At 39.4% G+C, this 27,856-nt stretch overlaps 1 protein-coding gene and 1 long non-coding RNA gene across 33 annotated transcripts in view; one reads left to right on the top strand and one right to left on the bottom strand.

Annotated features, from left to right (window-relative positions):
* CEP170 (centrosomal protein 170) overlaps window positions 1–27,856 on the bottom strand; it is a 73,852-nt gene that overhangs the window by 7,322 nt on the left and 38,674 nt on the right. For 5 of the 32 annotated variants that reach the window (XM_083432102.1, XM_083432095.1, XM_083432084.1 and 2 more), the window contains 7 exons: window positions 19,318–19,467; window positions 13,717–13,843; window positions 11,160–13,010; window positions 7,550–7,600; window positions 5,752–5,986; window positions 4,669–4,846; window positions 2,147–2,314 (listed from right to left, as the gene is read on the bottom strand). In XM_083432102.1, the coding sequence (XP_083288228.1) occupies window positions 2,147–2,314; window positions 4,669–4,846; window positions 5,752–5,986; window positions 7,550–7,600; window positions 11,160–13,010; window positions 13,717–13,843; window positions 19,318–19,467 (2,760 nt within the window). The remainder of the gene's footprint in view (window positions 1–2,146; window positions 2,315–4,668; window positions 4,847–5,751; window positions 5,987–7,549; window positions 7,601–11,159; window positions 13,011–13,716; window positions 13,844–19,317; window positions 19,468–27,856) is intronic. The other 27 variants (XM_083432088.1, XM_083432108.1, XM_083432094.1 and 24 more) reach the window with 17 other exon arrangements.
* On the top strand, window positions 16,531–23,085 carry LOC310673671. The gene is made up of 3 exons (XR_014509172.1): window positions 16,531–16,883; window positions 20,374–20,425; window positions 22,951–23,085. It is a non-coding gene; the product is annotated as an uncharacterized lncRNA (long non-coding RNA).

Below are 27,856 nucleotides of genomic sequence, written 5' to 3'. Positions count from 1 at the left end.
CTTCTTCCTAAACGATTATTCTCATGTCATGTACTTCCAATTTACTTTAGTTGGAGCACAGAACAATATTCAACTTTTTAAATTCATGCAACTTGTCAATATATGGAAATTATCTTTAGCCATAAACATAGTTTTCATTGCAATATAAAAGCACATTCATAAATGAAAAAATAACACTGACATCAGCTGGCTAGAGTCAATTCCCTGGTATTTGTTATCAGAATTTTATAAATTTATTGTTAGCATTAGTAAATGTTTGTAAAATAAGACAACTTCCAATAAACAAAACAATGTGCAGAAAAAGTTGAAATGTGAATTAAAAAGTATTGCAATTGAACAAGGGAAGAATCTGCTCTGTGAGCTAAATAATGAAACACACAGTGGTACCTCTGGTTATGTACTTAATTTGTTCCGGAGGTCCGTGCTTAACCTGAAACTGTTCTTAACCTGAAGTACCACTTTAGCTAATGGGGACTCCTGCTGCCGCCACGCCACCAGAGCACGATTTCTGTTCTCATCCTGAAGCAAAGTTCTTAACCCGAGGTACTATTTCTGGGTTAGCGGATTCTGTAACCTGAAGCGTATGTAACCTGAAGCGTATGTAACCCGAGGTACCACTGTATTCAATCCAACTGTGAACTATCCAATGGCCAGCAGAAAACAAACACATACAAAACTCAGTGGAATGCCTGCTGAATCATGCTCTGGACCCCAATCACCAGGGGCTCTTCTTTGTGCCCTTCATGTAGAGATGTGGAGGTTAGCAAGATAATATTCTGGGCCCACTTACGTAGCCAGTGTACAGTACTGCTAAACCCTCTGGGATTCGTACCTAGGACATCATTAGGAGGCCTGGCAAGACACTTTGGCATTGGCCCTGTGTGATTTGTTGCATCTATCTGTTTCGTGGTGAGCTCAGGTGCCTGGCTCTTGTGGTGCTCCCCACTGTGGGGTCCCCTTTAAAGGATCTTGTGGTGTCACTTGAAGGTTCTAGGCCAGGGGTCAGCAAACCTTTTCAGCAGGGGGCCGGTCCACTGTCCCTCAGACCTTGTGGGGGGCTGGACTATATTTTGAATTTTTTTAAAAAATGAACGAATTCCTATGCCCCACAAATAACCCCAGAGATGCATTTTAAATAAAAGGACACATTCTACTCATGTTAAAACACACTGATTCCCAGACTGTCCGCGGGACGGATTTAGAAGGCAATTGGGCCGGATTTAGAAGGCAATTGCCAATTTTGACACTGCTGCCACAGCTCCCCATACAACATTCTTCTGACGGACCACTAATCCTCAAGCATGGCTTTTTAGGGGGACAGTGGGCAGAGGTGGGAAAGCTTCATTCTGCGAGCAGAATTCTATCCATGAGTCCTATAATCCAAGCAATTAGCTTTGTACGCTCATCAATTGTTGCCATTGGTCTCACGATATTATGATTTGATGCTAACACACAGTTATTTCCCATTTCATGACATTTTGGTTCATGGCCTGGTCTTTTCCACTGTTTCTAAAGTATGTTTCCTGTTTTCACTGATGCCTACATTGGGCCATATTGAGCTTTTTCTTTGTGAGACTAGGGATAATCTTCCCAGTCTGTACTTTCATAATAAAACACAAACATCAAGAGCAGCAAAAAATAATACGCAAGACAGTGCTAGGCAGTTCTACACTTGAACCAAAGCAAGATGACAAATAAGAATAGCCAAATTTAGGCTCATGGGGGTTCAAATTCTCACTCTGCTGTGAAGCTCAAAATGCATCTTGGGTCAGTCACTATCTCTTAGCTAACCCCATTCACATAATTGTTCCAGGGATAATATGGAATAATCCCACCTAAACTACTTTGAGCTCCTGGGAAGCGCAATGGAATATAAAATGATAAAATGAACAAAGTAAACCCAACACCTCACCCCAAATTTGTCTTCCTCCTCAGCCTTCTGCCTCACTAACTCCAAATCCCTGCCTTTGTCTCACTTGAAACTGTCTAAGGGGTGTGGGGGATGAGCAATGTCTCTTCCTTATAGAGGTAGTTCATGAGGTAGTTTATCATGTAGTGCTTTGGTACTTAATGTTCAAACAGGAAAGTTATTGGCTCCCTGGGCCTTTCACTCAGCTCTTTATGTAAAGGCATGGACACTACTTACTTCATCCCTACTCCAGGTTCGCCGACGTGTAATTGTGGGGGGCTCAGGTAGGTCTGTTGTCTGTGGTTTGGAATCATTAGGTCGAGCGTTGCCATCTGGTGTTTTTGCATTTACCACTGGAGGAATCTTCCTGAAGTTCAGACTTTCATCAAATACACGGTCTACTAGCTGAAAAAAAATTAAATATATATATATAATTAGTGAGAAAGCTTCACTTTAAAACCAACCAGAGAGATGCATTATGAGGCTCATCAGTTTAGATGGGTTTGCCACTAAAGAACAGAAGAAATCAAAATAATAACTAGAGTATTTGATTTACTTGTATATTAGAAAACAAAAACAAAAAACAAAAAATCATTTGATCTTGCCAAAACATCAGCCATTATTTTAGTTATGAATGCACAGAAATAGATATTAGGTTACAAATGCAAAAGTGGTGTATAACTGCAGAACAAAAGAGAAAGGGGACTCATAATTTATTAAGTAAAGATGTAAGTTCACATTATCTAACTCAGAGAAAATGCATATTTACATTAGCAGAAGCTTAGTAGTATGGTTAGGAAACAATAAAAAGAAACCAACATGAACATAATAAAAATTACACCACTTACACACAAAACATATCCTGCTACTCACAAAAATGTACATAGAACATAATGTTGTTAACCAAGGCTTATGTACAAGAAGTTGAAATAAATCAAGAGGAACAACACAGCAGGTGAACAGAACACATCCAGGGTTGGCACTGAATTGAGAATTTAAAGCGTTGTTTTTACTAGATTAAATCTTGGGATTTAGTGCTTACCACCACCCATCCACTACCTGAGAAAAATAAACTCTACTCAAAAACCCTAAATATGTTCTAGAGGCATTTTCAAATTCCAGCCAGCTGATTATTCACTTGAATTTGTCAATGCTCAGTAATGGGGAAAAAAAACCTTAATAATAACACAAAACCTTGTTTCTCATTTCTCTCTTTTATCCCACATATATGTGTCAGACACAAATATGGATTCTCTCTCGTTGTTGTCTCTGCAAATACATTATCTCGTCAGAATCTGATCTTATAGCTGGTTCAGATAGTCAAATCACCAGCTCCCATGAGTGGTCTTTGGGAGCAGTGTTAAAATTGGAAACGGCTTTCTCAGCAGCAGCTTCTATGATGTGAGACTTCTACATTCCCAGCACTTATTGCTGGTGGAACCTGCCACAGGACTTCCGAGTCCCTTTAGTTAACTTTACATTGTTTACATTAGATCAGCCGTGTGAGTGATTCTGTGCCAATGACCAAGCTGCAGGAGTGTTTTGTAAATGGTTCAACATGTATTTGACTACTCCGCAGCTGTACAACTGGTGAAGCCAAATGGTAACGCTATTCTGCTTTTCCGTCATTGTTCTACCTATTGAAAAGTGACGCGGGTGTGCTAAGGCAATCATTCCATCAGGGCAAGCATATTAGCTTGCCAGATGGAACAATTTCCCTCTCCTTTCCCCTGTGCACTGTTCTGGGGGTTCTTGAAACATCCCCTCAGCCAATTTCAAGGGGGATGAGGAGGACAGGGGGCAAACCTCCCTTGGGGAAATGGAAGTGCTTGCACAGGACTTCTGCTGACAGGACTAATTAGTTGAATCCTGCCTAGATTTTCCGTAACTGAGAATTTCAAATCCTGTTGAAACAAACCCTCACACTTAGAAGTTAAATGGAGGCAGCTCTAACAAAGAACTTTTATCCAATTGCTAAATTTTTCTCAGTAGCTTTTTGTTACTATGGTGGTGTGTTATTGGCTTGCGCCTTAAAATACGTCTTCCCAGGAAACTGCCAACCCTGAAATCAAACCAAATAGTTAAAAAAAGACAAACAGTAATACTGTTAAAAAGAGTTGACTTTATATTTTAAAATACTCTCACTGGTGGTCGCAATATTGACCTGAACATGCAGGTTTTGCATATAGAAACAGCATGTCAGAGAAATGTATGACTTGAACTGCAGCATGAAATCATGCTAATTTAAATGTTTATGACAATTGTTATAATTAGGAAGGATGGCTTATAAATTGAATTAATAATAATAATACAGTAACATATTAGGGAGGGGAACTTCAACTCAGTGAGTGAATCATTTAAAAGATCAGTAACATTCAGGGCCATCTAAGACCAATGAAAATGCAAAGTACCTCACCTTACACATAGTATTTTATAATACCTGTCTATAAACAAATCTCCAATGCTTTCTCTTTACTAGGGAGCATTGAGATACTACTCACTTGCATCTGAGGCTATGACAAAGAAACAAGCAAAAGGTCTTATGTTCAAAGTACACAGAAAAACCGACCATGTATTCACAATATGACTGTTCTTGCATTGGCCATTTTAACCACTGGGATTAATTTTTTTTAACAGGCAACAATCTTAAAATTAAAGGAAGGGTATGCTGAGAATATGGAGATTCATGCACACACAGGTGGAAATAATTAAACTTATGTCAGAAGGATAAAGCAAAAGAAATAAAGAAAAGAAAGAACCTTATGCATTTCTCCATGAAGATCTCCTACCTCTTCTCTAGTGTCTATGGCAGAGCCAGGGGTGGTGGCAGCAGTGCTTACTGTGGTACTAGGAGCAGTGCCTGATGAAGTCACTGAATCTATCTCTCCTGCTACATCATTGATTTCACGTGCGATGAGAGCCAGGTCCTGACTGATCCTGTTAATAGTTAACACAGCATAATTGATCCCAAATAAAAAACCTCAGAGTTCAAAGTTGCTGTTCCTTACAATATGAAACATGTTACTGTTCTGAGTATTTTCTTCTAATCATAACTATCATAGGTACGAGTCTTTAAAATAACTCCCAGCTTTGGTTGCTCTGGCAACTACAAGAGCAGCACCTAAGAAACTTTGCTGTGCAAGGACTCCAACATTCTTCTGCTGTAATTGAACAAAATGCATCTCAACATTTTAAATCCAGGGATGTACATCTTACCATGTGCAAATGGGTCATTGCAGTTTATAGTTTCAACCAAGGAGAACTGCAATGGCTTATAACCTAATAATTAACCCAAACCTATGGATTCAAGTTACAAGAAAGGAGATTCCAACTAAACATCAGGAAGAACTTTCTGACAATAAGAGCTGTCCAACAGTGGAATGGGCTACCTTGGAAGGTGGTGGACTCTCCTCCATAGAGGTTTTTAAGCAGTTGTCATGTGTGATTTGGGTGGCATTCGTCATGTATGATTTAGCTGAGATTCCTGCATTGCTTGTGGTTGGACTAGATGACCCTTGGGGTCTCTTCCAGCTATACAGTTCTATGATTCTATCACTTAATTAACATTAATTAATGAGTACTAAGCAAATGTTAAATAGTAGCTACTTGCACACGTTTGTGAAACCCATTATGACAATTGGGGATTTAGGGCTGCATTTAGGAACACTATGATAGTATCTTTCACTGACAGTAAAGTAAGTTTATAGTGCTTCTGTGGTAAAGAAAATCAATTTTGTTTGAGTATAAACCCAATTACAAAACAAAACACATTTTGTAATGGTCATTGATTTAACCGATAAGATGCTGTTTTTAAACCAAGTAATCATCCCTTGAAAGCCAACCTTGCTATTTCTTCTCGATGGGCAGTCCAATCTCGAATGTAGTCTTCCTGTTCCTTTATCCTATGCTTGAAGATATTGCTACTTTGCGTTGGTGTCCCTGTGCTCTGCAATCGAGTAGTTTTCAGGGCTGGAGAAGTACGTAGACGGGCATGTTTAGGAGAGTTACGGTTTGATCCAAATTCATCTTCCGAGGTGGAAGCATAATCAGTAGGAAAGCGCCTCCATCTTGAATTTACTAAATTAGTTTAATTATTAAAAAAGAATTATTATTGTATCTACTGCAAGGAATAAAATGATTTTAGATTTTAGAAACATCATGACAACACAACAGTTGCTTAATTCCAAACCCAAAATACCTTATACAAAAGTGTTTGCTGACTATAGCATAAAAAGAAAGCTACTAAAATTGTGTTAAATAATAAATGCTAATTTACAAAAATGTGAAAAAGGAAGCTCTTTGTACAATGGTGAGTTACTAAGTTAGGAACGCTACTAGTCTTCTATCTAAGAGCATGATATATATATATATATCAGAACAAGGGCCCAATTCATTGTCACTTTCCAACACAGTGAGTCGTACTTTTTCTGCAAATTTTTCCCATTGTCAAAAAGCCTAACTTTCCATGAGATAATATAGGCATTGAGTACAAATAACTGAAGTAGTGTAGTTGCCAGAGGAGGGTGGAAATATCAAGTCTATTGAATTTGAAATTCAATTTTGAAACATTAGGTGACATCCACCAAACATTGTAAGAGCATAGTGAACTTGAAATAATAATCTAATGTTACTTTCCTGAGGAAGAGGAGTAACAATAGCAGGCAAAATGCTCTTTTTCAGTCAGATGTTGAGGGCTGCAGGAAATCCTTTCTTGTCCACCCCTCCTCTTTCCCCTCAAAAAGGCTGTCCAGACTAATATAAATACAAGTCCTTGGAAATGTAACAGTGCCCAAACAACCTAAGGGAACTGAAGATTCAAAACACTAGCTTTGTAGGTCAGTTGCCTTGAATTGTGGATCAGTCAGATAGCATGAAAGAATGTGGTGTCAAAAAGCTTGAAGTCATTTTTGCCAAGATTTGTTAAGTGCACAGATGACACTTTTAGACAGTACAAATATTACTGTTCAGAAATAATTTAAGTAAAAATAATTTACAATTCAGTGCAATGTAAATTATTTGCATGTGTTGCAATGTAAAAATTGCAATGCTTTCAGATCAGATTATAATAATAGCTTGTAATAGCATGGTGAATTTAGAATATAGCATTATTCCAGTACAATTAATTGAAGAATGAAAATATTTCATTGTCAGATAATATGCAGATGCTAATGAATAAGTCAAGTTTTACTTATTTTAAATCATCTAAAGTAGTTTTACTCTACCCTGCAGCTGAAAAAGGTTCCTAGTGTGGCTTTCACATATTAATAAGACACACTGGAATATATACACTTTTGTAGTTTCTCATCCTTAGTTTAAAAAGCTTTTTTTTAATAAGCAGAAAAAGCACTTATTTCTAAAAGCATGCAAAACAACCACTGAGGGTCGGAGAGTTGTCATGAGCTGGACCTGATTGTTGTTTTTGTTTTTTTGTAAAACATTTCAAATTGATTTGAATTTCCCTTTATTTCCCAGTTACTCCAATAGTCAGAGTATTTTTTTTTAAGTTATAGTTTTATGAATTTGGAGCTAGTCCTGCAACCCAGCATTGTACAACATGAGAATTTAAAGTAATTGTTTTCCAAAAAACCAAATATTTAGGAGTGAAATCTTAGAAACAAAATATGATTTCTAGTACTCTACCACTGTAAGTTTCAACAGCAGGATCTGGGTCTGGGAGAAGACGGTATGCCTCTGTGTACAAAATATTTGTTTATCATATTAATGAAGATATACAGATTTAAAGCATTTGCTTGTATTAAGTAAGTCCACTATTTTAAAAACACAGACGTGAAAAAAAAATTGAACTGATTTTTGAGAATTCTGTTAAATACAAACTTAGACATCCAAATAACAGGCTACAACATAGCCAGGAAGAGATACAAACAAGCAGTAACTTTCGTCATGCTCATTTTAGTTCCATCAGTACCAAGAAGGCTAAAAAGCCTGCAAAAGAGTTGATGCTCTGCTTTTTCTAACAGGAAACGTGAGCTTGCTGTTCCGCAGAGATCAATGAAGCAAGCTCCCATTTCTCCTTAGCAGAAATCTTTGTGGGCTGCAGGGAAGTGACTTTTGGGCTTCTTGGAACTTAAGAGATCATTTTCCCACTCTTTCCAAATGTCTCTTAAACGAGGAAGGGCATAATAACCCGGGTGGCTGCAATGATATCAGAGGAGCTTCTGGGAATTTCCCTGTTGAACAGCATTTCCCAGTAGATCAGCAACTCTCTTGTGTCCCAAGAAGCTCTCCGGGCTAATAGACTGGTGCTACATGGTTCCATAGGTAGGGCCCATTCTGCATGTAACGGGCTCATGGAAAGGATGCATGAGAAATATATTGTCTCTGAATTTAGATGCAAATTGACCAGATCCAAATCAGAAGAGAATAATTTTGCACATCAATGAATTTGGCAATGCAATACTCAACTCAAAAAAATACATTGAAATACATTAAAATGGGTAATTTAGGTTAAAAAAGATTGAGAAATGCATATACTGAAACAGAATACCTATTTCAATATGTGTTTTGTGGTAAGTATGTACAGGTGGCAACCATTTTGAGTGGGGGTTCCATTCCTGGCCCCCTCGTGCATTGGCCAAGTGTGCATAAGCCCGCACCATTTTCAAGCCACTTCTGGGGTTGGCAGTGACCAGCATGTGCGTGATTGCACATTAATTGGATGCATGTAAAATGGTCACTGCCTATAATTGAATGGCCTGCCCATGCCTTAAGATCTTCTGTTGACACTCTACTCCAAGTCTTCTTTACTGGAAGATCATTATATAATTAAAATGGAGAGGGCTTTGTCAGTGGTAGAACCCTAGGTTGGGAATGCACTCCCAAAACAAGGGTACCTGGCATCTACTTTACAATCTTCTTGGCAACAGGTTAAACCTTTAAAAAAATTCAAAAAAATCTAGGCATTTTAATTTGAATAATAGCTTACTTAGTTTTCCTTGTCATTTTTATCTGTTGTCTTTTATTCAAGATCATTAATGTCTTTATCTTATTGTACTAGGAATTTACTAATTTATTATTTATATCTGCTGTATACTGCTCTGTAATTGAACTTGGTGAAGGGATTATTTAAAAAGACAACAACTTCTAACCTGCTCTTGGTGTGATGCAGAATTAAGGAGATACAGTGGTATCTCGGGTTACAAACACCTCAGGTTACAGACTCTGCTAACCTGGAAGTAGTACTTCGGGTTAAGAAATTTACCTCAGGATGAGAACTGAAATCATGTGCCAAGGGCGCAGCAGCAGTGGGAGGCCTCATTAGCTAAAGTGGTACCTCAGGTTAAGAACAGTTTCAGGTTAAGAACGGACCTCTGGAACGAATTAAGTACGTAACCAGAGGTACCACTGTATTCAGTCTCCAACAGAAATTAAATTTCTCTTTGCAGTGGGGAAATTGAGAAGTCAACTCTTTTTTACTTTCTTCTCAATAAGTAATGTCTGAACAAATGCAGTTACTCATCCTGTATAAGAAGCATTACATATCAGAGCTGTTTTACAGCATCTAACATTGTGACATTTATTTTATTACTGTTTTTATTACTGTATTATTATTATTGCCTATTTCTATATTCCTTCTTTTTTTTCCATTTTGTAACTTGGGTGTACTCTTTGATTCTGAGCTATCACTCTCTGCGTACAGCTTTAAAGTTTTTTCAATGAGTTTTTTGGAATTGTAAAACTTATTTTATTCCTTTAAAATATCTCTAATCTAGTCAGGCAAGAGACAAAAAACTGAGGGGACTGTGCCTGCCTCCCAGAATTCTTTGCTCTCCGGCCTCCGTCTTGTGAAGAGGGTCATAACCCAACCCATTCGGGTCATCAGCCACTGCCTCAAATTATCTCTAGCCTACCCTTTACTGCAAGTGACGCCATTATAAATTATATTATGTTAGTTTATCAATTAAGAATGGGATTTCAGTTGTTGGGATACAATGATGGCAGGAAAAGGATCATGCTTATTTTGTGCACCCAAGGATCTAGACAGAGTGGGTAAAAATGGGTGCCATCCAACATGGTTTCAAAAACCCAAACCCTGATTTACAAATAGCTTAAAATGACAGTTGCAGAAGTCCTAATATCTCCAACAGAATGAAATAGTATCTGCAAATGCTTTTTACCTAGTTGCGTATCATTCTCAAAGACAGGTAATAGGCCGTCTATCCTGTAACCATGATTCATATTAGCCTTGTGTACACACAATATTTTTTTCTATCTGGCTGCAGCTGCTCATACCATGCCAGATGCTACTCTGGAGGTTTTCCCAAACCCTTGGGCACACCTTTTATAGCTGAATGACTACGATGAAAGAAATGCCCTGGGAACTCCTAGTGCATGCTTGGCTGTTGAGATCTTGGCCTGAATGTTTCACAAGGTGATGGATATGCAAATAATACAACCCCCAGATGGAGGCTGACAAAAACTAGTTATGCATGAAGATAATCCATGTGTAGACTGCTGCATTTCAGTTCTTTCCACATGCGCTATACCAAACTAATGACTAGGTTAACATGCCTTTTCAGAGGCCTGTTATGAAATTAGGTAGTAATTCTCAGTCAACTGGAGAACCAAAGCCAAGTGTGACTTCTTTTCTTTTCTTGGTGTATCTTAGCTACCGTAGAAGCAATAGATAATACCGTATTTTTCGCTCTATAAGACGCACCAGACCACAAGACGCACCTAGTTTTTGGAGGAGGAAAACAAGAAAAAAAATATTCTGAATCTTAGAAGCCAGAACAGCAAGAGGGATCGCTGCGCAGTGAAAGCAGCAATCCCTCTTGCTGTTCTGGCTTCTGGGATAGCTGCGCAGCCTGCATTCACTCCATAAGACGCACACACATTTCCCCTTACTTTTTAGGAGGGAAAAAGTGAGTCTTATAGAGCAAAAAATACGGTAATCACTGGCCTCTCATAATCCAAATCCAAGTTCAAAATGCTATGTACTACAGCACTAGATCTGAAAAAGAATCCTGACATCCCAAACATTATTAGTCTTACATGTTACAGTTTTATAGCAAAAAAGCATTAATTTGGTTAAAAAACTGAATGACTTATGAATAAATCAGCCATTTAGCAGTGAAGGAGATTCAGCCAATCCCTTACCATTTTTCATTAGATTCAGCAACTTTAAAGCTACACTTTATTATTAAAAATGTTTTGTGTATGTCCCTATCAACCGAAAAGGGAAAGTGCTGACAGGACAAATTATTGAATTAAGGTTGAAAAACTCTCGTACCTGCTGAAGAATTATGAGCTGATGACAGAGATTTGGATTTGGAGTCCGAAAGGCGAGATATGCTGTTCGCTCTCATTCTAGGAGAAACTTTAGTGCTGTCTGCTGGCGGTGTTATCCTAATGCCACTTCTAATTATGGCTTCTGGAGTACGAGATGATGTCGTGCTTCTAGACATTGTTGCTTCAGAGTCACTACGCGCTGATAAAGAACCAAGTCTATTTCTCCGTGGCTGAGCAAGCAGGTCAATTCTTGAGATATTTCTCCTTCCAGATGGGGGTTTGGAAGTAGAACTTGTAGTAGACACCTCAGAAGCAACGGATGCTTTATCCGCATCCGCCAGTTCACTATCTGACACTTCACCAAGTCGCGCTCGACGTAAGAGAGAAGTCCTTGTGGGGCGAGGCCTTGGGAGAGTGATTGATTTACTGGACTGCCCAGCTGATGCTGGAGAGGTCCTCAACTTGGTTGACTTGATACCTTCTGTTTTGGAATGTAAATGTTCATCTGCTGAGGTAAAAGATGTCCTTCCATGCGATTTGCCAGAGCATGTTTCCTGGTCGGAAGATAAGATATCAGAAATGGCAGAATGAGGTACGCTGGAAGTTTGGTCGTCATCTGTTAAATCTACAGAAGGCTGCCTTATTCTTCCACTGCTCTGCACAACCTTGCGTGCATCACCTCTCGAACCAGCATCTGAAGATCGGCTTTTTGTTTTCTTCTCAATTTTGTCTCTAGCGCTTGTAGAAGATGACTTTGAAGCATCCTTTGAAGGTGAACCAGTGGAACATCTATCTTTGTACAGGGTACTAAAGCTTTTTCGTTTCTGAGATTGCTTTCTTTCACTGTCGCCAGTAACAAGGCTAATTGTACTAGCTGTATCCACATCTGATTCAGGTGAAATGGAATTATCTCTATTATAGCTGGGAGTATCAGGTCCTTCGTCGGTTTTGTTCTCTTCACGCAGCTTCGCTTCAAGAAAAGCCATTACAGCTTCAGTGTCCTTTAAGATAAGTGTTGTATCTAGACTAGAATCTGTTTCCACGGAATCACTTTTCTCACTTATTCTACTAGTGGATGTTAAAGACAATGATGGCGGAGTAGTTCCTGTCTGTTTATTGATGTGAGGGATCAGTTCTATAGGTATATTTGTGCTTGGTTTATCTATGGTAAAGCTGCCTTGTCTCACCAACGGTTTTGATGATTCTTTTTTATCCCCACTAAACCCTTTTGGAGTTGGACATCTTGTTGCATCTTCCGCTTTCCTTCTTTTCCCGTCACTTTGCACCACTTTACTTTCTGCTTTGCCAGAACCACGCCCTGACGCTTTCTCTTTATTGTCTGCTTTATGAGAAACAGGCGGCTCGTCTCTACTTCTTTCAGCTTGGTTTGGTGTTTTTGAAGAAGATAATTTAGTGGGGGTCCAATGCGTTACCTCCTTTTGTTCCTGCTGCTTAATTTTAGCCAAAGCTTGTTTCACCACCGATGTTTCTCTGCCATTTTCACTTTTCTCTTTGTCAGAAGAAAAGGAACTGTTGGAGTGAAGAAGGGCCTTGTCTGCTTTAGGAGACAGGCCATTCATTGCCCTGCTTGCTTTAGTCACGCTCCTGTCGCTAATTTGCCCTATTTCTTTCTGGGTATGAGTTGGAGTTTCTTTCTCTTGAAGTTCAGTGTCTTGTTTTTCACCTATCTCCGATCGCTGGTGGGTTGTAACCTTTGTTCTTTGTCCTTCTGTGGCATTTTCCTCCTTCGGCAGCTGTGGAAGCGTTCGCCTCTTTCTATCTCCTTGGCTGGTCAAAGAGGCAGCAGAGGCAGCACTTCTAGCTGACAGGCCAGATTCACTGATGTCTGTATCTAAAACGAAATAAAATGTAGGAAAATGGGGAGAGGGAAAACATGTTAAGTAAAAGCACTTGTGTAGGATTCACCTGACAAGCCATGTCAGCGGAAGCCCTGGGCAAGGACTTCCACTTCTGTAATAAGGCATACCCCCACAACAGTACCATAGCCATCAACCTTCCCTTTTTTTGTGAGAAATTCCCTTATTCCAGCACCATTTCCCGCAGCTTCCCGCTGCTATCCCAGCTTGTTAGATATCCCATAGTCTGTCTCCGGGACAGGTGAGGCTGCTGATCTCTTATTTTCAAAGCTGAAAGCTGACAGCTATGCTGCTGGTCCCTTATTTTCGAGGCTGCTGATCCCTTATTTTCAAATCTGAAAGTTGACAGCTATGAACAGCACACAAGGGGAAAAGAGAGGGATCGTTCTGTCTGGCAAGCTGCAATGCTGGTGCAGATGCAACAACTCACCATAGCACAACACTGAATGCCACCTGGAAATTCTACAAATATTACAGATTATTTCAATTAAAATTTAGAGGGAGCCTCATTTACTCTTTTTCTTTTGCATCACAATCTTTTAGCATCAAAATTCTTTACAAAGCACATGCTTTTAACAAACACTATTGCTTAAGTGGTTATGAGAAGATTAACAATTGAGTGTGATAAAACAATTGAGTGTGCTGCTAGTAGTTGCTATGAAAGATAAATATGTAAAGTACCATTTTCTAGAGGAGCAGGAGCAAATGATTCCATCCGTACGTCACTTTCTTCATGTTTTGTATGATTAGCAGCCAGACTAGCCCACTGTGACACCCAGCGCTTGCTTCCAGATACACCAGTGCTTTCCTATTAACAGATTTCAGATTTCAACACAAATCATGCTTACATTGATTTAGTCATTTTAAAGAGAAAAAAATGGAAAAAAACATTCAGAAAATTAAGATCTTGGAGAACAAGTGTGCGTGCACGCACGCACGCACGCGCACACACACGCACGCACACTCACACTCAGATTAAGTGAAATCATGATTCAGTCACTACCATACATTGACTGATGCCTTTACTGCAAGACTAATTAGGAAGGAATGTCATCTAGTAGTGAACTTGTGGTTAGAAACTGGCAGAGTGCAGTCATATCTTGGCTTAACAAACAGACATATAAATACGTTTTTTACACCTATACATGTAGCTGCTTTGATCCTCCCTACATGAGTGGGGAAAACAAACCAGGAAGCTGCAATTTACCATAGCTGTCCATTACAACTGAACTGCAGAACTATGGCTGACTGCTTCTGAAACAAGCCAATTACCAGAGCTTCATATTCTGGCTTGCTTAGAAGGCATCAACCACATTTTCCTAGTTTGAACTTAATAATTAATGGCAGCTTTCTGACTTGTCACCTTGCTTGCATGAAGGAAGTAGCAAACTGGCTGCAGGATGCATATCCACCTCCCAGCCAATTTGATAATCCAAACATAGCCAGGGACATCTATCCATCCACGTTGCTATATTAGCCCTCTTTTATGCAAGTTCAGCATGTACGTCTGACTTTGCTGTTGATTAAGGCTATATTACACAGGCATTAGCACTGAAACACCATTATTCAGAGGCTACGAGTATAACACCTGGAACATATATAACCACCCAACATAGTACCCTACAGGTTGGGATTTGATAATAGTGGGTTAGGAAAGCATAAAATAATGCTAACTCTGGAAGTGTATACTCGATTTTGACCAAACCACATGGGAAAATCTGGTGCAAGGCCAAGCTTTGCAGTGTTTGCCCTGCAGTCAAGATCGCAGATCATGTATTGCGAGACTGTATTTAGTATAGCATGGAAAGGGTGATTATTTTCAATTCTCATAATAAAGCTCCATAAGCTCAACATCAGTTTACTCGTGAAAGTTATTTCAAATGGTGGGGAGAAGTGGGTCAAATTTGGGCTGGTCTTTGTAAGTATTTTTTGAGGCTTCGAAACTGAGTGAAAATATAAAGGACTCTGAAGCTGCAGTAAGTTCTTTGTCCAGTAGGTGGCTGTCAAAGAGCCTACTTAGGCTCTGCTGTGCCATCAAATTACAGCAGAAGCTGCTTTAGTTTTTTGAAGATTGTAAAACATGTGTGCAAAATGTTAATTCACGTGAAAGGACTTTGTATTTCCAGCTCTTGCATGTGTTACATTTTCTCCCTCAAGAATGCAGAAACCCGTCTCTTCAGTGATGCATCTGCACAGCACTCACTATAAATCCCTTTAAAACATTATTCACATGTAAGATATGGACTGAAGCAAAATCAGTAATTAGAGGAACGGGTTGGCTTCAAAGTGCTGAGCAACTGTGTGGGAAATGATTATACCACAAGCCTCTGTGGTAGGCTGATGTGTGGAGATAAAGGCCCAAACTAAACATCAGACACAAACAGCAGCTGCTGGTGGGTGGTTGATATTTATCAGGATTGCAGCAGCCACAGAGAAGAGATTCTTAACCCTTCCCTTCCCTGTGGTCCCAATCTGAATCTGCTATTTGCACTGGAAGAAAATTACTCCATTAGCAGCCGCGAGTGCCAAGTTTGGCCTAAGGATAACCTTGTATTTTATTCAACTTCAGTAAACCACCCTGGAAACAACACCTAAGGGTAGTATACAAGTCTTTCACAAGTAAACAAACATAGCAGGTTTGTAGGTGACATTCTCAGGGTCAGCTAATAGATATATAATTGTCATAAAATTGACTTGCATGCATTCATATGGGAAGAAAATATGCATGAACTCAAAGCCCCTGAATTTCTGTTAACTAAAAAAAGGGTCAAAAGGGCTGTCTCAACTGTGATTGTGTTTAACCAGGTAACTACCAATTCACAGACTAGTTTCTTCATGTGATCATAGCCAGTTTGTTAAATTCTGTGGCACAATTCATGTGGTATGTATAAGTAGCCTCCAATACATTGTTAATTTCTAAATAAAACTGATCCAAATTTCAGTGCACTTATTTCCTATACCAAAGTAATTACATCACCATAAAATGAGTATTGTCACAGACACAGAGATGTGAGATTCTGTAACATCTTATTTTATATTATAGGAATACTTTCCAATATAGTCTCCTTTAGAAAAAACGGAATTACTCATCAAATATTCCCATCAGCCTCAATGGGACTACTCCAAGGTAAGCAGTTTAAGAATAAAAAACTGACTGGATTTTGGATTCTATCCTTGTTTGTTTCCATAGCTGCTTATTCCACGTTTATATTCCCACCCTTACAAGCCATGTTTTTCATTATACAGTTCTCAAAATGAAAGGGATAGGAAATGACAAAATAAATGATTAAACAATAAAACAGGTGTTTTTAAAATATAAAGTAATTCCTTGAAAGGATAATCCTGCAAAATATTTTTGCATCTTTGAAATATTAAAGGGGGGGGGAGAGAAAGAGTAATGAAACTTGAAAAGTCTGAGATTTCTCAGTATCTTAATGCAAAGGAAGCTTAGTCAAAAACCACCAGTAAAGGATTAACTGTTACAACATACCGTTAGACAATGTCAGCAATAAAATAAAATACTTTAACTTCTCAGAAGTTTAATTCCACACATGATTTCCCTTATTCACCTTCTGAAGTTCTTCCAGGAGCCTAACCTAAAGCTCTTTCAATTGTTGGTAGTATTCAAATTATAGGACATATAGAATATGTATGCATTGGTTGCTATGGGTATGTTATGGCGTCACTTGCTGCAGATTCTACAAGACAGGAACATTCTTTCTAAACCCTACTGAGAAAACCTCAAGACATGTTTTTATTTGGTATTCAAAACCATGGTACTTTTAAGTAATACCTCAATGGAATAGCTTGTCTCTGGAGGCAAAATTGAGGAATGGTAAAATATTCAGGTAATTTGATTTACTGGGGCAAAATGGTGAAAGTTTCAGGGGTGATCAATATATTGCCCATGAACTGCACACAGGTCTTAAACCACCTTTAGAGCATTCCCAGTAACTCTAGCTTTCATTTCAACACAAAAAGCTTGTAGCTCTTCCTTGTTGCACTGATAAATTCTGGAATGTTGAAAACAGGATGTCCCAATATTAAGGGTTCAGAAACAATGAAACAAGCCCAAATAATTATAGAAAGTCTCTTTCAAGGCTTGACTCAGAGGAAATCGTTCCTGGATAGTAATACTTGTCATGGGCAAATGCATACTGGCATCTGCTATGTTCTTGACAATGTTGCATCAATTTTACTATTCATAATCAAAATATGATTTTTTTCTTAGCCTCCTCTCGTGACATATTTGTGAGAAAGTTGCCTGCCTTAGAGTCAATATAATATAGATAGTATATCAACTTCTCAGGCCATCACCTCCATCACAGTTCCTTTAGTTTTCTCTAAAACCCACATTCCAACTAAAACTCACAGAATGCGGGTTGTTCTGTATAAAATGACTATTTACCCAGCTCTGGGATGGGCAGCAGTTGTAGCCCATCATAGCTTCCCCTTTTCCCCCTGTGGAGCAAAAAGCCTCTTGGTATCAGCCAGTCATTGGGTCCTGCCCTAGCTGGGCACTATGAATGGCGGGATAGCCCACCAATGCCAAATTTGAACTGCCCAATGAGGGGCAGGCACAGGGGCAGAGCCTGGGTGTGGATTGGAGTGCAGAAATCTTTGCTCCGGTCCACCAGCCGGGAATAAAAGCCTCCTGAGCCGAGTCTTGCAGCTCAGTCAGCCAAAGAGCATAAAATATACTTTTGCTTCAGAATGCAAAGTAAGATGTTTAGAGACTTGCAGTATAACATTTGCTTATTTTCAGTTTTTCCATTCTATAACAATGAGATAACTTTATAAAATGGTGTTCACAGTGTTCTTGAAAATGGATTTTAGTAAAACACCATGCGGGTCAAAATGTGATTTGGAAACAGTGGCATAATCAGACTTTTTCTACTTGGCATTGTACCATGTTATAGTGTAATAATAAAAGTTTTGAATAGGGATGAATGGCATGGCTGAAAATTCTTTTCTGTGGTTCCTCCCTCTCAGCCCCCTCCCCTAAACACCATACTTCAGATTAATAGTGCCACTTCAAGATACATTGCAAATCCCTCATTTTAATTTTCTGCTATCTGTCAATAACCTTGACTCACTTAATAACTATGATTTTTTAAAAATAAAAAACCCCACAAAATATTAAGATACTGCTTGGAGTTTTCAATATAAATCTTATACAATATATCATCTTATATAAATCATATAACATTGAATATGGGTATTAAGGTTGCATACTCACATTTAAAGCACATCTCCCCTCAAGAATCCTTGGATCTGTTGTTTACCCCTCACAGCACTACAGTTCCCAGGATTCTCTTTTTGGGGGAGGTGGGGATGTACTTTAAATGCATAATGCATAAACAGCCAAAGAAACAGAACAGATGCTGCTTTACAACAGTTCTGGAAAAGAAAGTATTAGAAGGAAATTCAGCTCCAGGTGACAAAAATAACTGTATATAAGAAAGGTAAAAAATAAGGATTAGTAGAAGAATAGTGTAATTTCTTCCCATAATTAAGCTTATGGAACGATGTCACTATGCATAGCAAACTCAGGTTAACAGTTACACGTTTTAACTTGGATGTTTTTATCACCCCTTTCCCTTCATGTTCAGTTGAAACATACAGATGCTTATTGCATTTGCTGCTCTCTGTAGTTCAATCTATGGTTGCAGGAGTCTTTTTTGGTGTAAGAAAGTTTGGCTTTACTGTCATTCCTTAGACCTCCTTCGTGAACCTCTAAAATATTACTAGACACTATCAAAAGTTGACACAGAGGTTTATTATAGACTTATATGCTATGCTGATTTCTGGGCACGATGGCAATGCCTTTGCAAAAGCAGTGATCCATGAACTTTCCATCTGGAAAGATCAACGTCTTTCCATCTGCACTCACAGTCTGCATGTCCTTTTCCTTGCATAATTGCAAATTTCAGAACTTTTCTTGACCAACACCTGAATATACTATAGCTAACAATGCAGCAACTCTAGTATTTATCTTTTCTTTAGTTGCTTGTGCCATATCAGCACAGTGGCATACATAAATGAAATGCTGCACAGAAGAGCATGCTATGTAGTATGCGCAAAGGTCGCAAGTGGCCATGGTTTTGCAGAGAAGAGATATAAGCTCTAACAAAGAAATCAGAGATACAATAATTTAAAAATTAGTTCATATTCTCTAAGGAAGCTTTGCTTGCTAGCTACTTAATACTGACTATATTAAGGTCCTCTCCTTTGTTGGTAGAGTAGAAAAAAGAAGATGACCCATCAAAAATTGAATTCTACCTCTGTGTCAAGAAATCCAGTTGTACTCAGTGGTCTTTTTTCTTCCAGCACTACTGTAGCAGAATTTATAGCCCAATCTTTTACTAAATCTTTCTGGCTCTCGTTGATAACAGGCCTATTATAATCCTGGCTGTCATCCACTCCAAAAACCTGAAAATAAAACAAATAATCACACACATTAACTGAAAGCCTTCCCAATTAAATTAAATTTGAATGTATGGGTGGTCCTCTAACAAATCAGTTAGCCAGTTAAAAAAAGAACAGAAACTTGAATAGCTTGTTGTGAAATGTAAATCTTGCCAACAATTTGCTATTAAAAATAGAGTTTTGCAAGCAGAACTGATATGCTCCAGTTCTAGGGAAGGTTCAAGTAAGTTAACTATTCTTATTTTTCTAATGTTAGACTAATATGAAAAGAAGAGGGGTAACCTAACTGTAAAAATAAAATAACTTCAAAATACTCTTTGAGGATTTTTCAAGCTTTTAATTTGTATATAAAGCTATGTTTATGCATTATTTGCTAGCATCATGTGGATTATAAAGATCTCACTGGGTTTAAGAAAAATGTAGTCAGTCTTGAGATATCTCCTCAATGTGCACAGTTACAATTTACTTGTGTTCCCTTAAAACGTGGTTAAGTGTGTGCAACAGGCAAAAACAGCCCCCAGCAAGGAAGCTACCATCAAGAGAAAACAATTACGCAAAAATCAATGGTAATTGACAAGAAGGGGACATCAGTCTTACTAGTAAAGCGAGTATGAGGTGATGGTGAAGACAGCTGCAGATTCCTTCTGCACTATGAGGAAAGATGTTAAAATACTTAAATTCTTTAATTCTATTGCAGAAACTAAAATGTGCCATCAGCACCCACAGTAGACAAACATTACTCCTTAACACAGCCTCCAACTAATACCACATATTATTATATTAACTCTACTTTGTACTTATTAATAAAGTTCCCGCCCTCTTCTCTTCCATTTCTGCTGACTGATCTACAACGGAGTTTACAACATCAGCTGAGTATACCATTTACCTATTTCTGTATTTCTGTCATAGTACCAGCTACCTTGTCCAACTTCCTCTACTCCACGGCGGGCTAGGGACAAAGGTAAGAGCTGTTTCCTAGTTCTGCTGGATCTCTCAGCGGCGTTTGATACAATCGACCATGACATCCTTCTGCACCGTCTAGGGGGCACTGTTATACAGTGGTTCCGCTCCTTCCTCCTGGGCCATGCCCAGAAAGTGGGGGGGGGGGTGAGTGTTCAGACCCCTGTGCCCTCACTTGTGGGGTGCCTCAGGGTTCTGTCCTCTCCCCCATGCTTTTTAACATCTAGATGAAGGCGCTGGAAGAGATCATCAGGGGGTTTGGGCTGGGTGTCCATCAATATGCGGATGATACCCAGCTCTACCTCTCTTTTAAATTGGAACCAGTGAAGGCAGTGAAGGTCCTGTGTGAGTGCCTGGAGGCGGTTGGAGGATGGATGGTAGCTAATGGATCGAGGTTGAATCCTGACAAGACAGAAGTACTGTTCTTGGGGGACAGGGGGCGGGCTGGTGTGGAGGACTCCCTGGTCCTGAATGGGGTAACTGTACCCCTGAAGGACCAAGTGCGCAGCCTGGGAGCCATTTTGGACTCACAGCTGTCCATGGAGGTGCAGGTCAATTCTGTGTCCAGGGCAGCTGTCTACCAGCTCCATCTGATACGCAGGCTAAGACCCTACCTGCCTATGGACTGTCTCGTCAGAGAGGTGCATGCTCTAGTTATTTCCCGCTTGGACTACTGCAATAAGCTCTACGTGGGGCTACCTTTGAAGGTGACCCGGAAATGACAACTAATCCAGAATGCGGCAGCTAGACTGGTGACTGGGGGAGGCTGCCGAGACCATATAACAGCGGTCCTGAAAGACCTACATTTGGCTCCCAGTACATTTCCGAGCACAATTCAAAGTGTTGGTGTTGACCTTTAATGCCCTAAATGGCCTTGGCCCAGTATACCTGAAGTAGCGTCTCCACCCCCATTATTCTGCCCAGACACTGAGTCCAACGCCGAGGGCCTTTTGTCGGTTCCCTCACTGTGAGAAGCAAAGACAGGGAATAAGGCAGAGGGCCTTCTCAGTAGTGGCGCCTGCCCTGTGGAACGCCCTGCCATCAGATGGCAAAGAGCTAAACAACAACCTGACATTTATAAGACATCTGAAGGCAGCCCTGTTTAGGGAAGTTTTTAATGTGTGACATTTTAATGTATTTTTAATCTTTGTTGGAAGCTGCCCAGAATGGCTGGGGAAACCCAGCCAGATGGGCGGGGTACAAATAATAATAATAATAATAACAATTTCCAAATTCTACTTACCTTTAAAGCTCTATTCATATGCTATCCATGCATAGAAGATGCACGTACATAACAAACTAGGGCCATGCTTCCTGCCCCTGAGGTGTGCAGCTACAGCATGTGATGCTGGAAGGAGCATGCAACATGACCCCCCCCCCCATGTGTTGAATCCATGTCTGAGTAAGGCTCAATTGTCTCCATTAACTCATTCCTTCTTGTTGATGTTCTTCTTTCAGTTAAGCAGACTTCATCTCTCTGCTTATTTACCACCAGATAGGAGAATGCCCCTCCTACATTTTATTTCCCCCCTCAAGATATTTTCAGAGCCACCACAGTGTTTTCCTGGGTCATTTGACCAGCATGACCAAACCGCTACTGGAGCACGGAGGACTGTGACGAGTGCCAGAGCGCACAGAAACACCATTTACCTTCCAGCCACAGCAGTACCTATGTATCTACTTGCACTGGCATGCTTGCGAACTGCTAGTTGGCAGGAGCTGGGACAGAGCAATGGGAGCTCACCCCATCACAGTGATTTGAACCGGTAACCTGCCAATCAGCAAGCCCAAGAGGCTAGAGCCAACACCCCAATCTTAGATAATACTTTCTACAGATGTACAAATAACAAAATAACCTTTGTTAGAATGGATTCAATGATTTCTTAAATAAGGATTTCAGGCTGTATCCACTGCTGTCCATGCATGAGCAGAAGAGATTTCCACTCATGCAGTGGGACTTCACAGTTGTCTCTCTCTCCCTGCCCCTTTACACAATTTGCTCTGCAGGGCTGAGGGGTTATCCAGAGTAGATCAGGGTAGTGCCTGCAGGAGGGTGAGGAAGGTGAAGTTCCATTTTGTGAACTGAGAAGGCCATCTTACGAGTCCTAGTACTCCTGGCATTCTCTGGTGATGGCACAACAGAAAGGGCCTCCCAGACAGATCGAGTCTTTGGCAGAAAAGTAGAGGGAGAAGAACTCTTTCATGATGATGCTAAAAATTGAAATGCATGGGATATATACTACTCCACCTTTTCACACAAATGTTTGACCAACCTGCAGTAACAATGAAAACGTTATTTTCAATCTGTTTTGTCTCTGAAAAAATCAGCACATCAACATGTCTAAATAAGATAAGAAGGAAAATTAACACTATGGTGTGGGCTTCCAATAGCTGCTTAAGCCAGTACAAGGAGCTTGGGTATCCCAGTGGATTTTCTTTTTGTGGTTGTGTAACAATGTTTTACTTTACTGACAGCCAACTCCCTATCCCACCCCCAGTATCACAGACTGCTTTTAGATCTTACAGGTTTCAGAAGAAGCTCACCAGATGCTATGAGGCTCTCTGAGAAAAACTCTGCCCTTGGATTAATGAAACTTGTTACATTTGGATCCTGACCACCATTTTAAAGTGATATTTAACATACTGAAATAAATTATTTGTCTACAGACAAGTGCCATTAAACATTTAAGAAAAAGCAAAAGGGTACATGTTGTTGAAGACTATTTTGGGAAAGATTCCAGAATACATTAAAAGTGAACACAAATTATCTACTCTCTGTTTTTATAATTGTATAGTCTATTGTTGTTACTTGCCTTGGGACCTTATGGTGAAGGACAGGCAAGAAATCTTATGCATACATACATACATACTAACTACAATGCCCTGAGCAAACCATCTTCATTTATTCCAATCAGCTTCACTGAAGATCAATTTGAAAAATTCACACATTTAAACATTTGGAAGTTGCATAAATTATTTTCTCTAATGTATACCTTCTGAATTATAAAGTTATATGTATATGGGTATACAGTTCTCAGAAAAGATCCAGGTAAGAACACCTTGCATGCTGTGATCTGGTCCCAAGAAACTACCCCAAAAGTCAAAAAGCCAAAGGGTGATTTAGACTTCAGTTTCAAAATATGTTTGCCATGTGACACAGGGGCAGGTATACTGTTCGCGCAAAAGTGGCCACTGTCAAAAGCAGTTTGACATGGCATGGGGGATCAGCTATTTAAAACAAAAAAAGTCAAAAATTCTACTTTGTGTAGCCCTCTCTGAGCATGCCCCAAGTAGCTCCTTGAATTGCAGATTAAGTTTTCTTTTCGTTGTCTGGCAAAAGTAGTGGTAGTAAACTAGGCTGAAACAAACCAAAACAATCAATTGCTCAGGTCACAGCCCTACACACACTTATTTGGAAGTTATATTATTGAAATATAATATAATTCTGATATAAATTTAAGATGGGGGTACCACTGATTCAAGTAATTTGATACAGACCTGGCAGAAGTCCGTCATTAGCCAGATCAAATCGCCTCAGGACTCTCAATTTAGCAAGCCTTTAGAAAATATGAAATTTCAACACTCACCTTCAGAACCTGCATGAGCCTTAGCATTGTAAACAAATGCACAGCAGTGATGATGCAGCAGTCCTAACACTATTTCAGGAATTCCAACAGGTCTACTAAACCCAAAACCTATAAATCATTGCAAATAGTCTGCTCTGTTCTTCCACCACCAGTCATTCATCCTCTCTTGCTCATGATTACTATTTCTTGCCTCCACCTCAGCAATATTATTGTGCTATGCCAGCTGAAAGTGTGCTGCCTAAGTCCTATTCTGAACAGGAGGTAATGGCAACTGTTGTGTGACTCACATATGTGTTGCTGCCTTTTAAGACTTCTGGGGGAAATTTTGCTCCCTTCTGTTTATTTTTGTAGCTCATGCCTCAGTGTTCTCCTGGGTATGCCTGATTATCTTCTTTGAGTGTGGGTGGTCTGGTTTTGGCTCCAACCCAGTTGCTACAACTTAGTATCAGAAGGGGTGATACATAACATCTAGATCTTTTTATATTGTTTTAATTCAACTAGTGTTTAATTACCTTTTAATGAATATCCTTTCTATGTTTTAGCATTTTCTATTTTATCTGTGTCATTGTATTTTTATCTGTACCTCATCTTGCAAAAAAAGGTGGGGTGCAAATAAATATAATAATAAAAACAATAACAACATCTAGAAGCCAGTTTCAGAAGGCAAATGGCTGCACTACTGTAAGACTAGAGAATTTTAAAAGTTTAAAAATGTTCAGTTTTATTGTGGATTACTTCCTTTCCGTGACCAATGCAAGAATAAGCCCATGCACCTAGGGTTGCCACATGGAAAATGGAGCAAGCTTGTTTTCTTCCACTCTTGAAACTAGAACCAATGGATTCAATTTACAAGAAAGAAGATTCCAATGAAACATAAGGAAGAACTTTCTGATAGTAAGAGCTGTTCCACATCGGAAGGGCTCCCTCAGGAAGTGGTGGGTTCTTTTTCCTTGGAGGTTTTTAAGCAGAGGTTGGATGGACATCTGTCATGTATGCTTAAGTTGAGGCTCCTGCATTAAAGGGAGCTGGGGTAGATGAACCTCAGGATGCCTTCCAACTCTACAAATCTATGATTTCATGATCTGGTGGCCTCCCACCACATTGTGCAATCCTCTTCTAGTTTTGTTTGAGAGTAGGTCACACTCCTAAAAACACATCAAGCTAACAAGTTATTTGGAGGGAACACAGCATGTACTTATGTTCTGTGAAGCAGGTGATAATGCCAAGGAAAGTGACCTAGAACTGCAGGGTGAATTTAGGGTGCAAACCAGACAAGTGCAGTGAGGTCTGTGTTCTTTCAACCAGAAATCTCTCTCCATCCAGCACAGTTTCCTTCACCTGTCTTAAGCACAACTAGACAAACCAATAGGAATCTGGTAAGTGAAACTTGTAGGGAGACTGTAAAACACAGCTGAATCTAGGCTTTCAGCTTGCCACTCTCCTACTTGCTTAAGACAGGCAATAACTGCCCCCCAGGCAAGCAGCCAAGTGGAAAACTGCACTTGCTTTTCTTTCCACCAGCAGAGCTGTTTTTTGCTGCAAAGGCAAATGCTGCACTCATATCTCTCTAATTCTTCTGCTCTCTGGATGCTGAATAGAGAAAACAAAGGGAGAGCCACAAATACATCCCACAGCATTACACTTAGTTTTCTTATCTGGGGAAATGCAACAGCACAGTGCCTGCACGCACCTCCTCACTGTTGGCATTAAAGACAACAAAGACAAAGAGAGTATAATGTTGTGCTGCTGCAGTTGGAGAAAAACAGTGACTAAGTACCAACCACCAGTGGGAACTCTCCACTGTATTGTTCAACTCTTCTATTTCTGTCACCCACGTACAGATGGTATCCCCATCATCTTAAAATGTATATTTTAACTTTAAATATTAATAAAGCAACACTGGTTTTTCTTTAAAAAATCTCAATGACCTCTTAAAATGATCAAGTATAAACATTTCTACCCCATATTTTGTTTAATATCATTTCAAAAGTATTTTTGGGAACTATCCAAGGTCTTCACACCAGGGTCAACATTTGAAAATCAGTCACATACTATATGTTATGGGGATGGGTGATCACTTCTGTTTCAGATAGTAAGCTATAATAGTTGCTTGTTACTTTCCCTTTTCACTGAGGACACAAAACACACACTTCATATCAATTGAGAACTGCAAAGTACACACTTTCAACATGCCACATTTTGTTATTGTTAAAATAATCTGTTATGATGATGATGAATTCCCAGTGTTATTTCTCCTATGCAATAAACTCCTCAATTGAATGAAAATTACTTTAGAAGTGCACCTGACCCCACAATCTTGGGGCAGCAACTCGCTTTACGTTTTGTTGTTTGGTTCAAATACAATGCACGTTTCATTTATATATCAGTACCAGCTGAGCATGGTGCATTCATTATTCACATTGTTATGTACTGAATTAACTTGAAAAGAATTGGGCTCCAACTTTATACAAATTGTATCACGAACAGCAGAAATTTAAAATGCATATGCATCATTTTCTTGACCTTTAACATGCTATTTATTCATTATTTCAACTTTTATGCTGCCTTCTCATATAAATATATAAAAAGCAGCATGCAGTAAAGTAACATGTAATTAAGAATTACTCATCTGTTGAGAAAACATTAAAAATCACAAGTTCATACACTTTTACATAAAATAGCCAGAATACACAAATCTTTCAATCCAACACAATCAACTGAACCAATGTTTCCCACAAAGTGAAACATTCCTCTTGTATTTCCTGTTATCCGCAGTAGTAAGAATTTATTCAGTTTCTCCAAGAGTGAATAATGGATATTTTATTTGGCATGATTCATTCCTGAAGCAACTGGTTCAAGTTTTGATCCAAAATAGGATACTGATGTGTTGAGTAATTTTAAAACAAAACAAAATATCTAGAGATCAAATGAAGTTCCTTTTCTTTGAAACGAAAAGAGGAGCCCATTTTCCTAGTCCTAAATCTGCCACTTTGAAAATGAAAGTAGCATGGAAGTTACTTAATAAAAGTTAAGTAAATTGAACTACAGTGGTACCTCGGGTTACAGAAGCTTCAGGTTACGCATTTTCGGGTTGCGCACCGTGCCGAACCCAGAAGTACTGGAAAGGGTTACTTCCAGGTTTTGGCGCTCGCGCATGCGCAGAAGCGCTAAATCGTGCTTTGCGCAGAAGCGCCTAATCGTGTCCCGCACATGCGCAGACATGGCGCTGTGGGTTGCAAACGTGCCTCCCGCACAGATCACATTCGCAAACCCGAGGTTCCACTGTACTGAATTAAAAAGATACAGAAAAACCTACAATTTAAAAACAATAAAAGAAATTGGATGCTTATTTAAAAGATATTTGCCATCTGAAATTTCAGTTAGATTATGCATCTCTTAAATTAAGTAACCTGGTTTAAAAAGGAAATGTGAATCAAATGTCAACATTTTAATAATAACATTTTAACTATAGCTAAATTTGCCTGTTATACCAAACCATAGCTTAGCAGAACACACATGAACTGGAGGAAGCCTGAGCAAGCCTTAGGCTCATGTGCTCCCCTCTCCTCCTTCCATGTGGCTGGGAGCAGCAGTTCAGAAGCTTTTGCTTTTAATTAGCCATCAAACTATTACCAACATCATCTATAGCTGGTTTCAAACAACCCAATTTCAAACTGGTTTCTGAAGCTGGCTTGTTTAAACGAATTCTACAATACATAATTGGTGTAAACCAACATTCTAGATCTGGCTGACACAGCAAGCTATGGTTAACCAAAAGTGGGACTGAAATGTTCTGGAATCCTCCTCCCAACTATGAAGAAAGGAGGAAACAAGGGAACCAGAAG

Source organism: Podarcis tiliguerta (genome assembly GCF_965153285.1).
Source record: "Podarcis tiliguerta genome assembly, chromosome: 3".
In the NCBI taxonomy this organism is placed as follows: Eukaryota; Metazoa; Chordata; class Lepidosauria; order Squamata; family Lacertidae; genus Podarcis; species Podarcis tiliguerta.
Note: the sequence above shows the minus strand (reverse complement) of the source record. Positions and strands in the feature narration are given on the sequence as shown.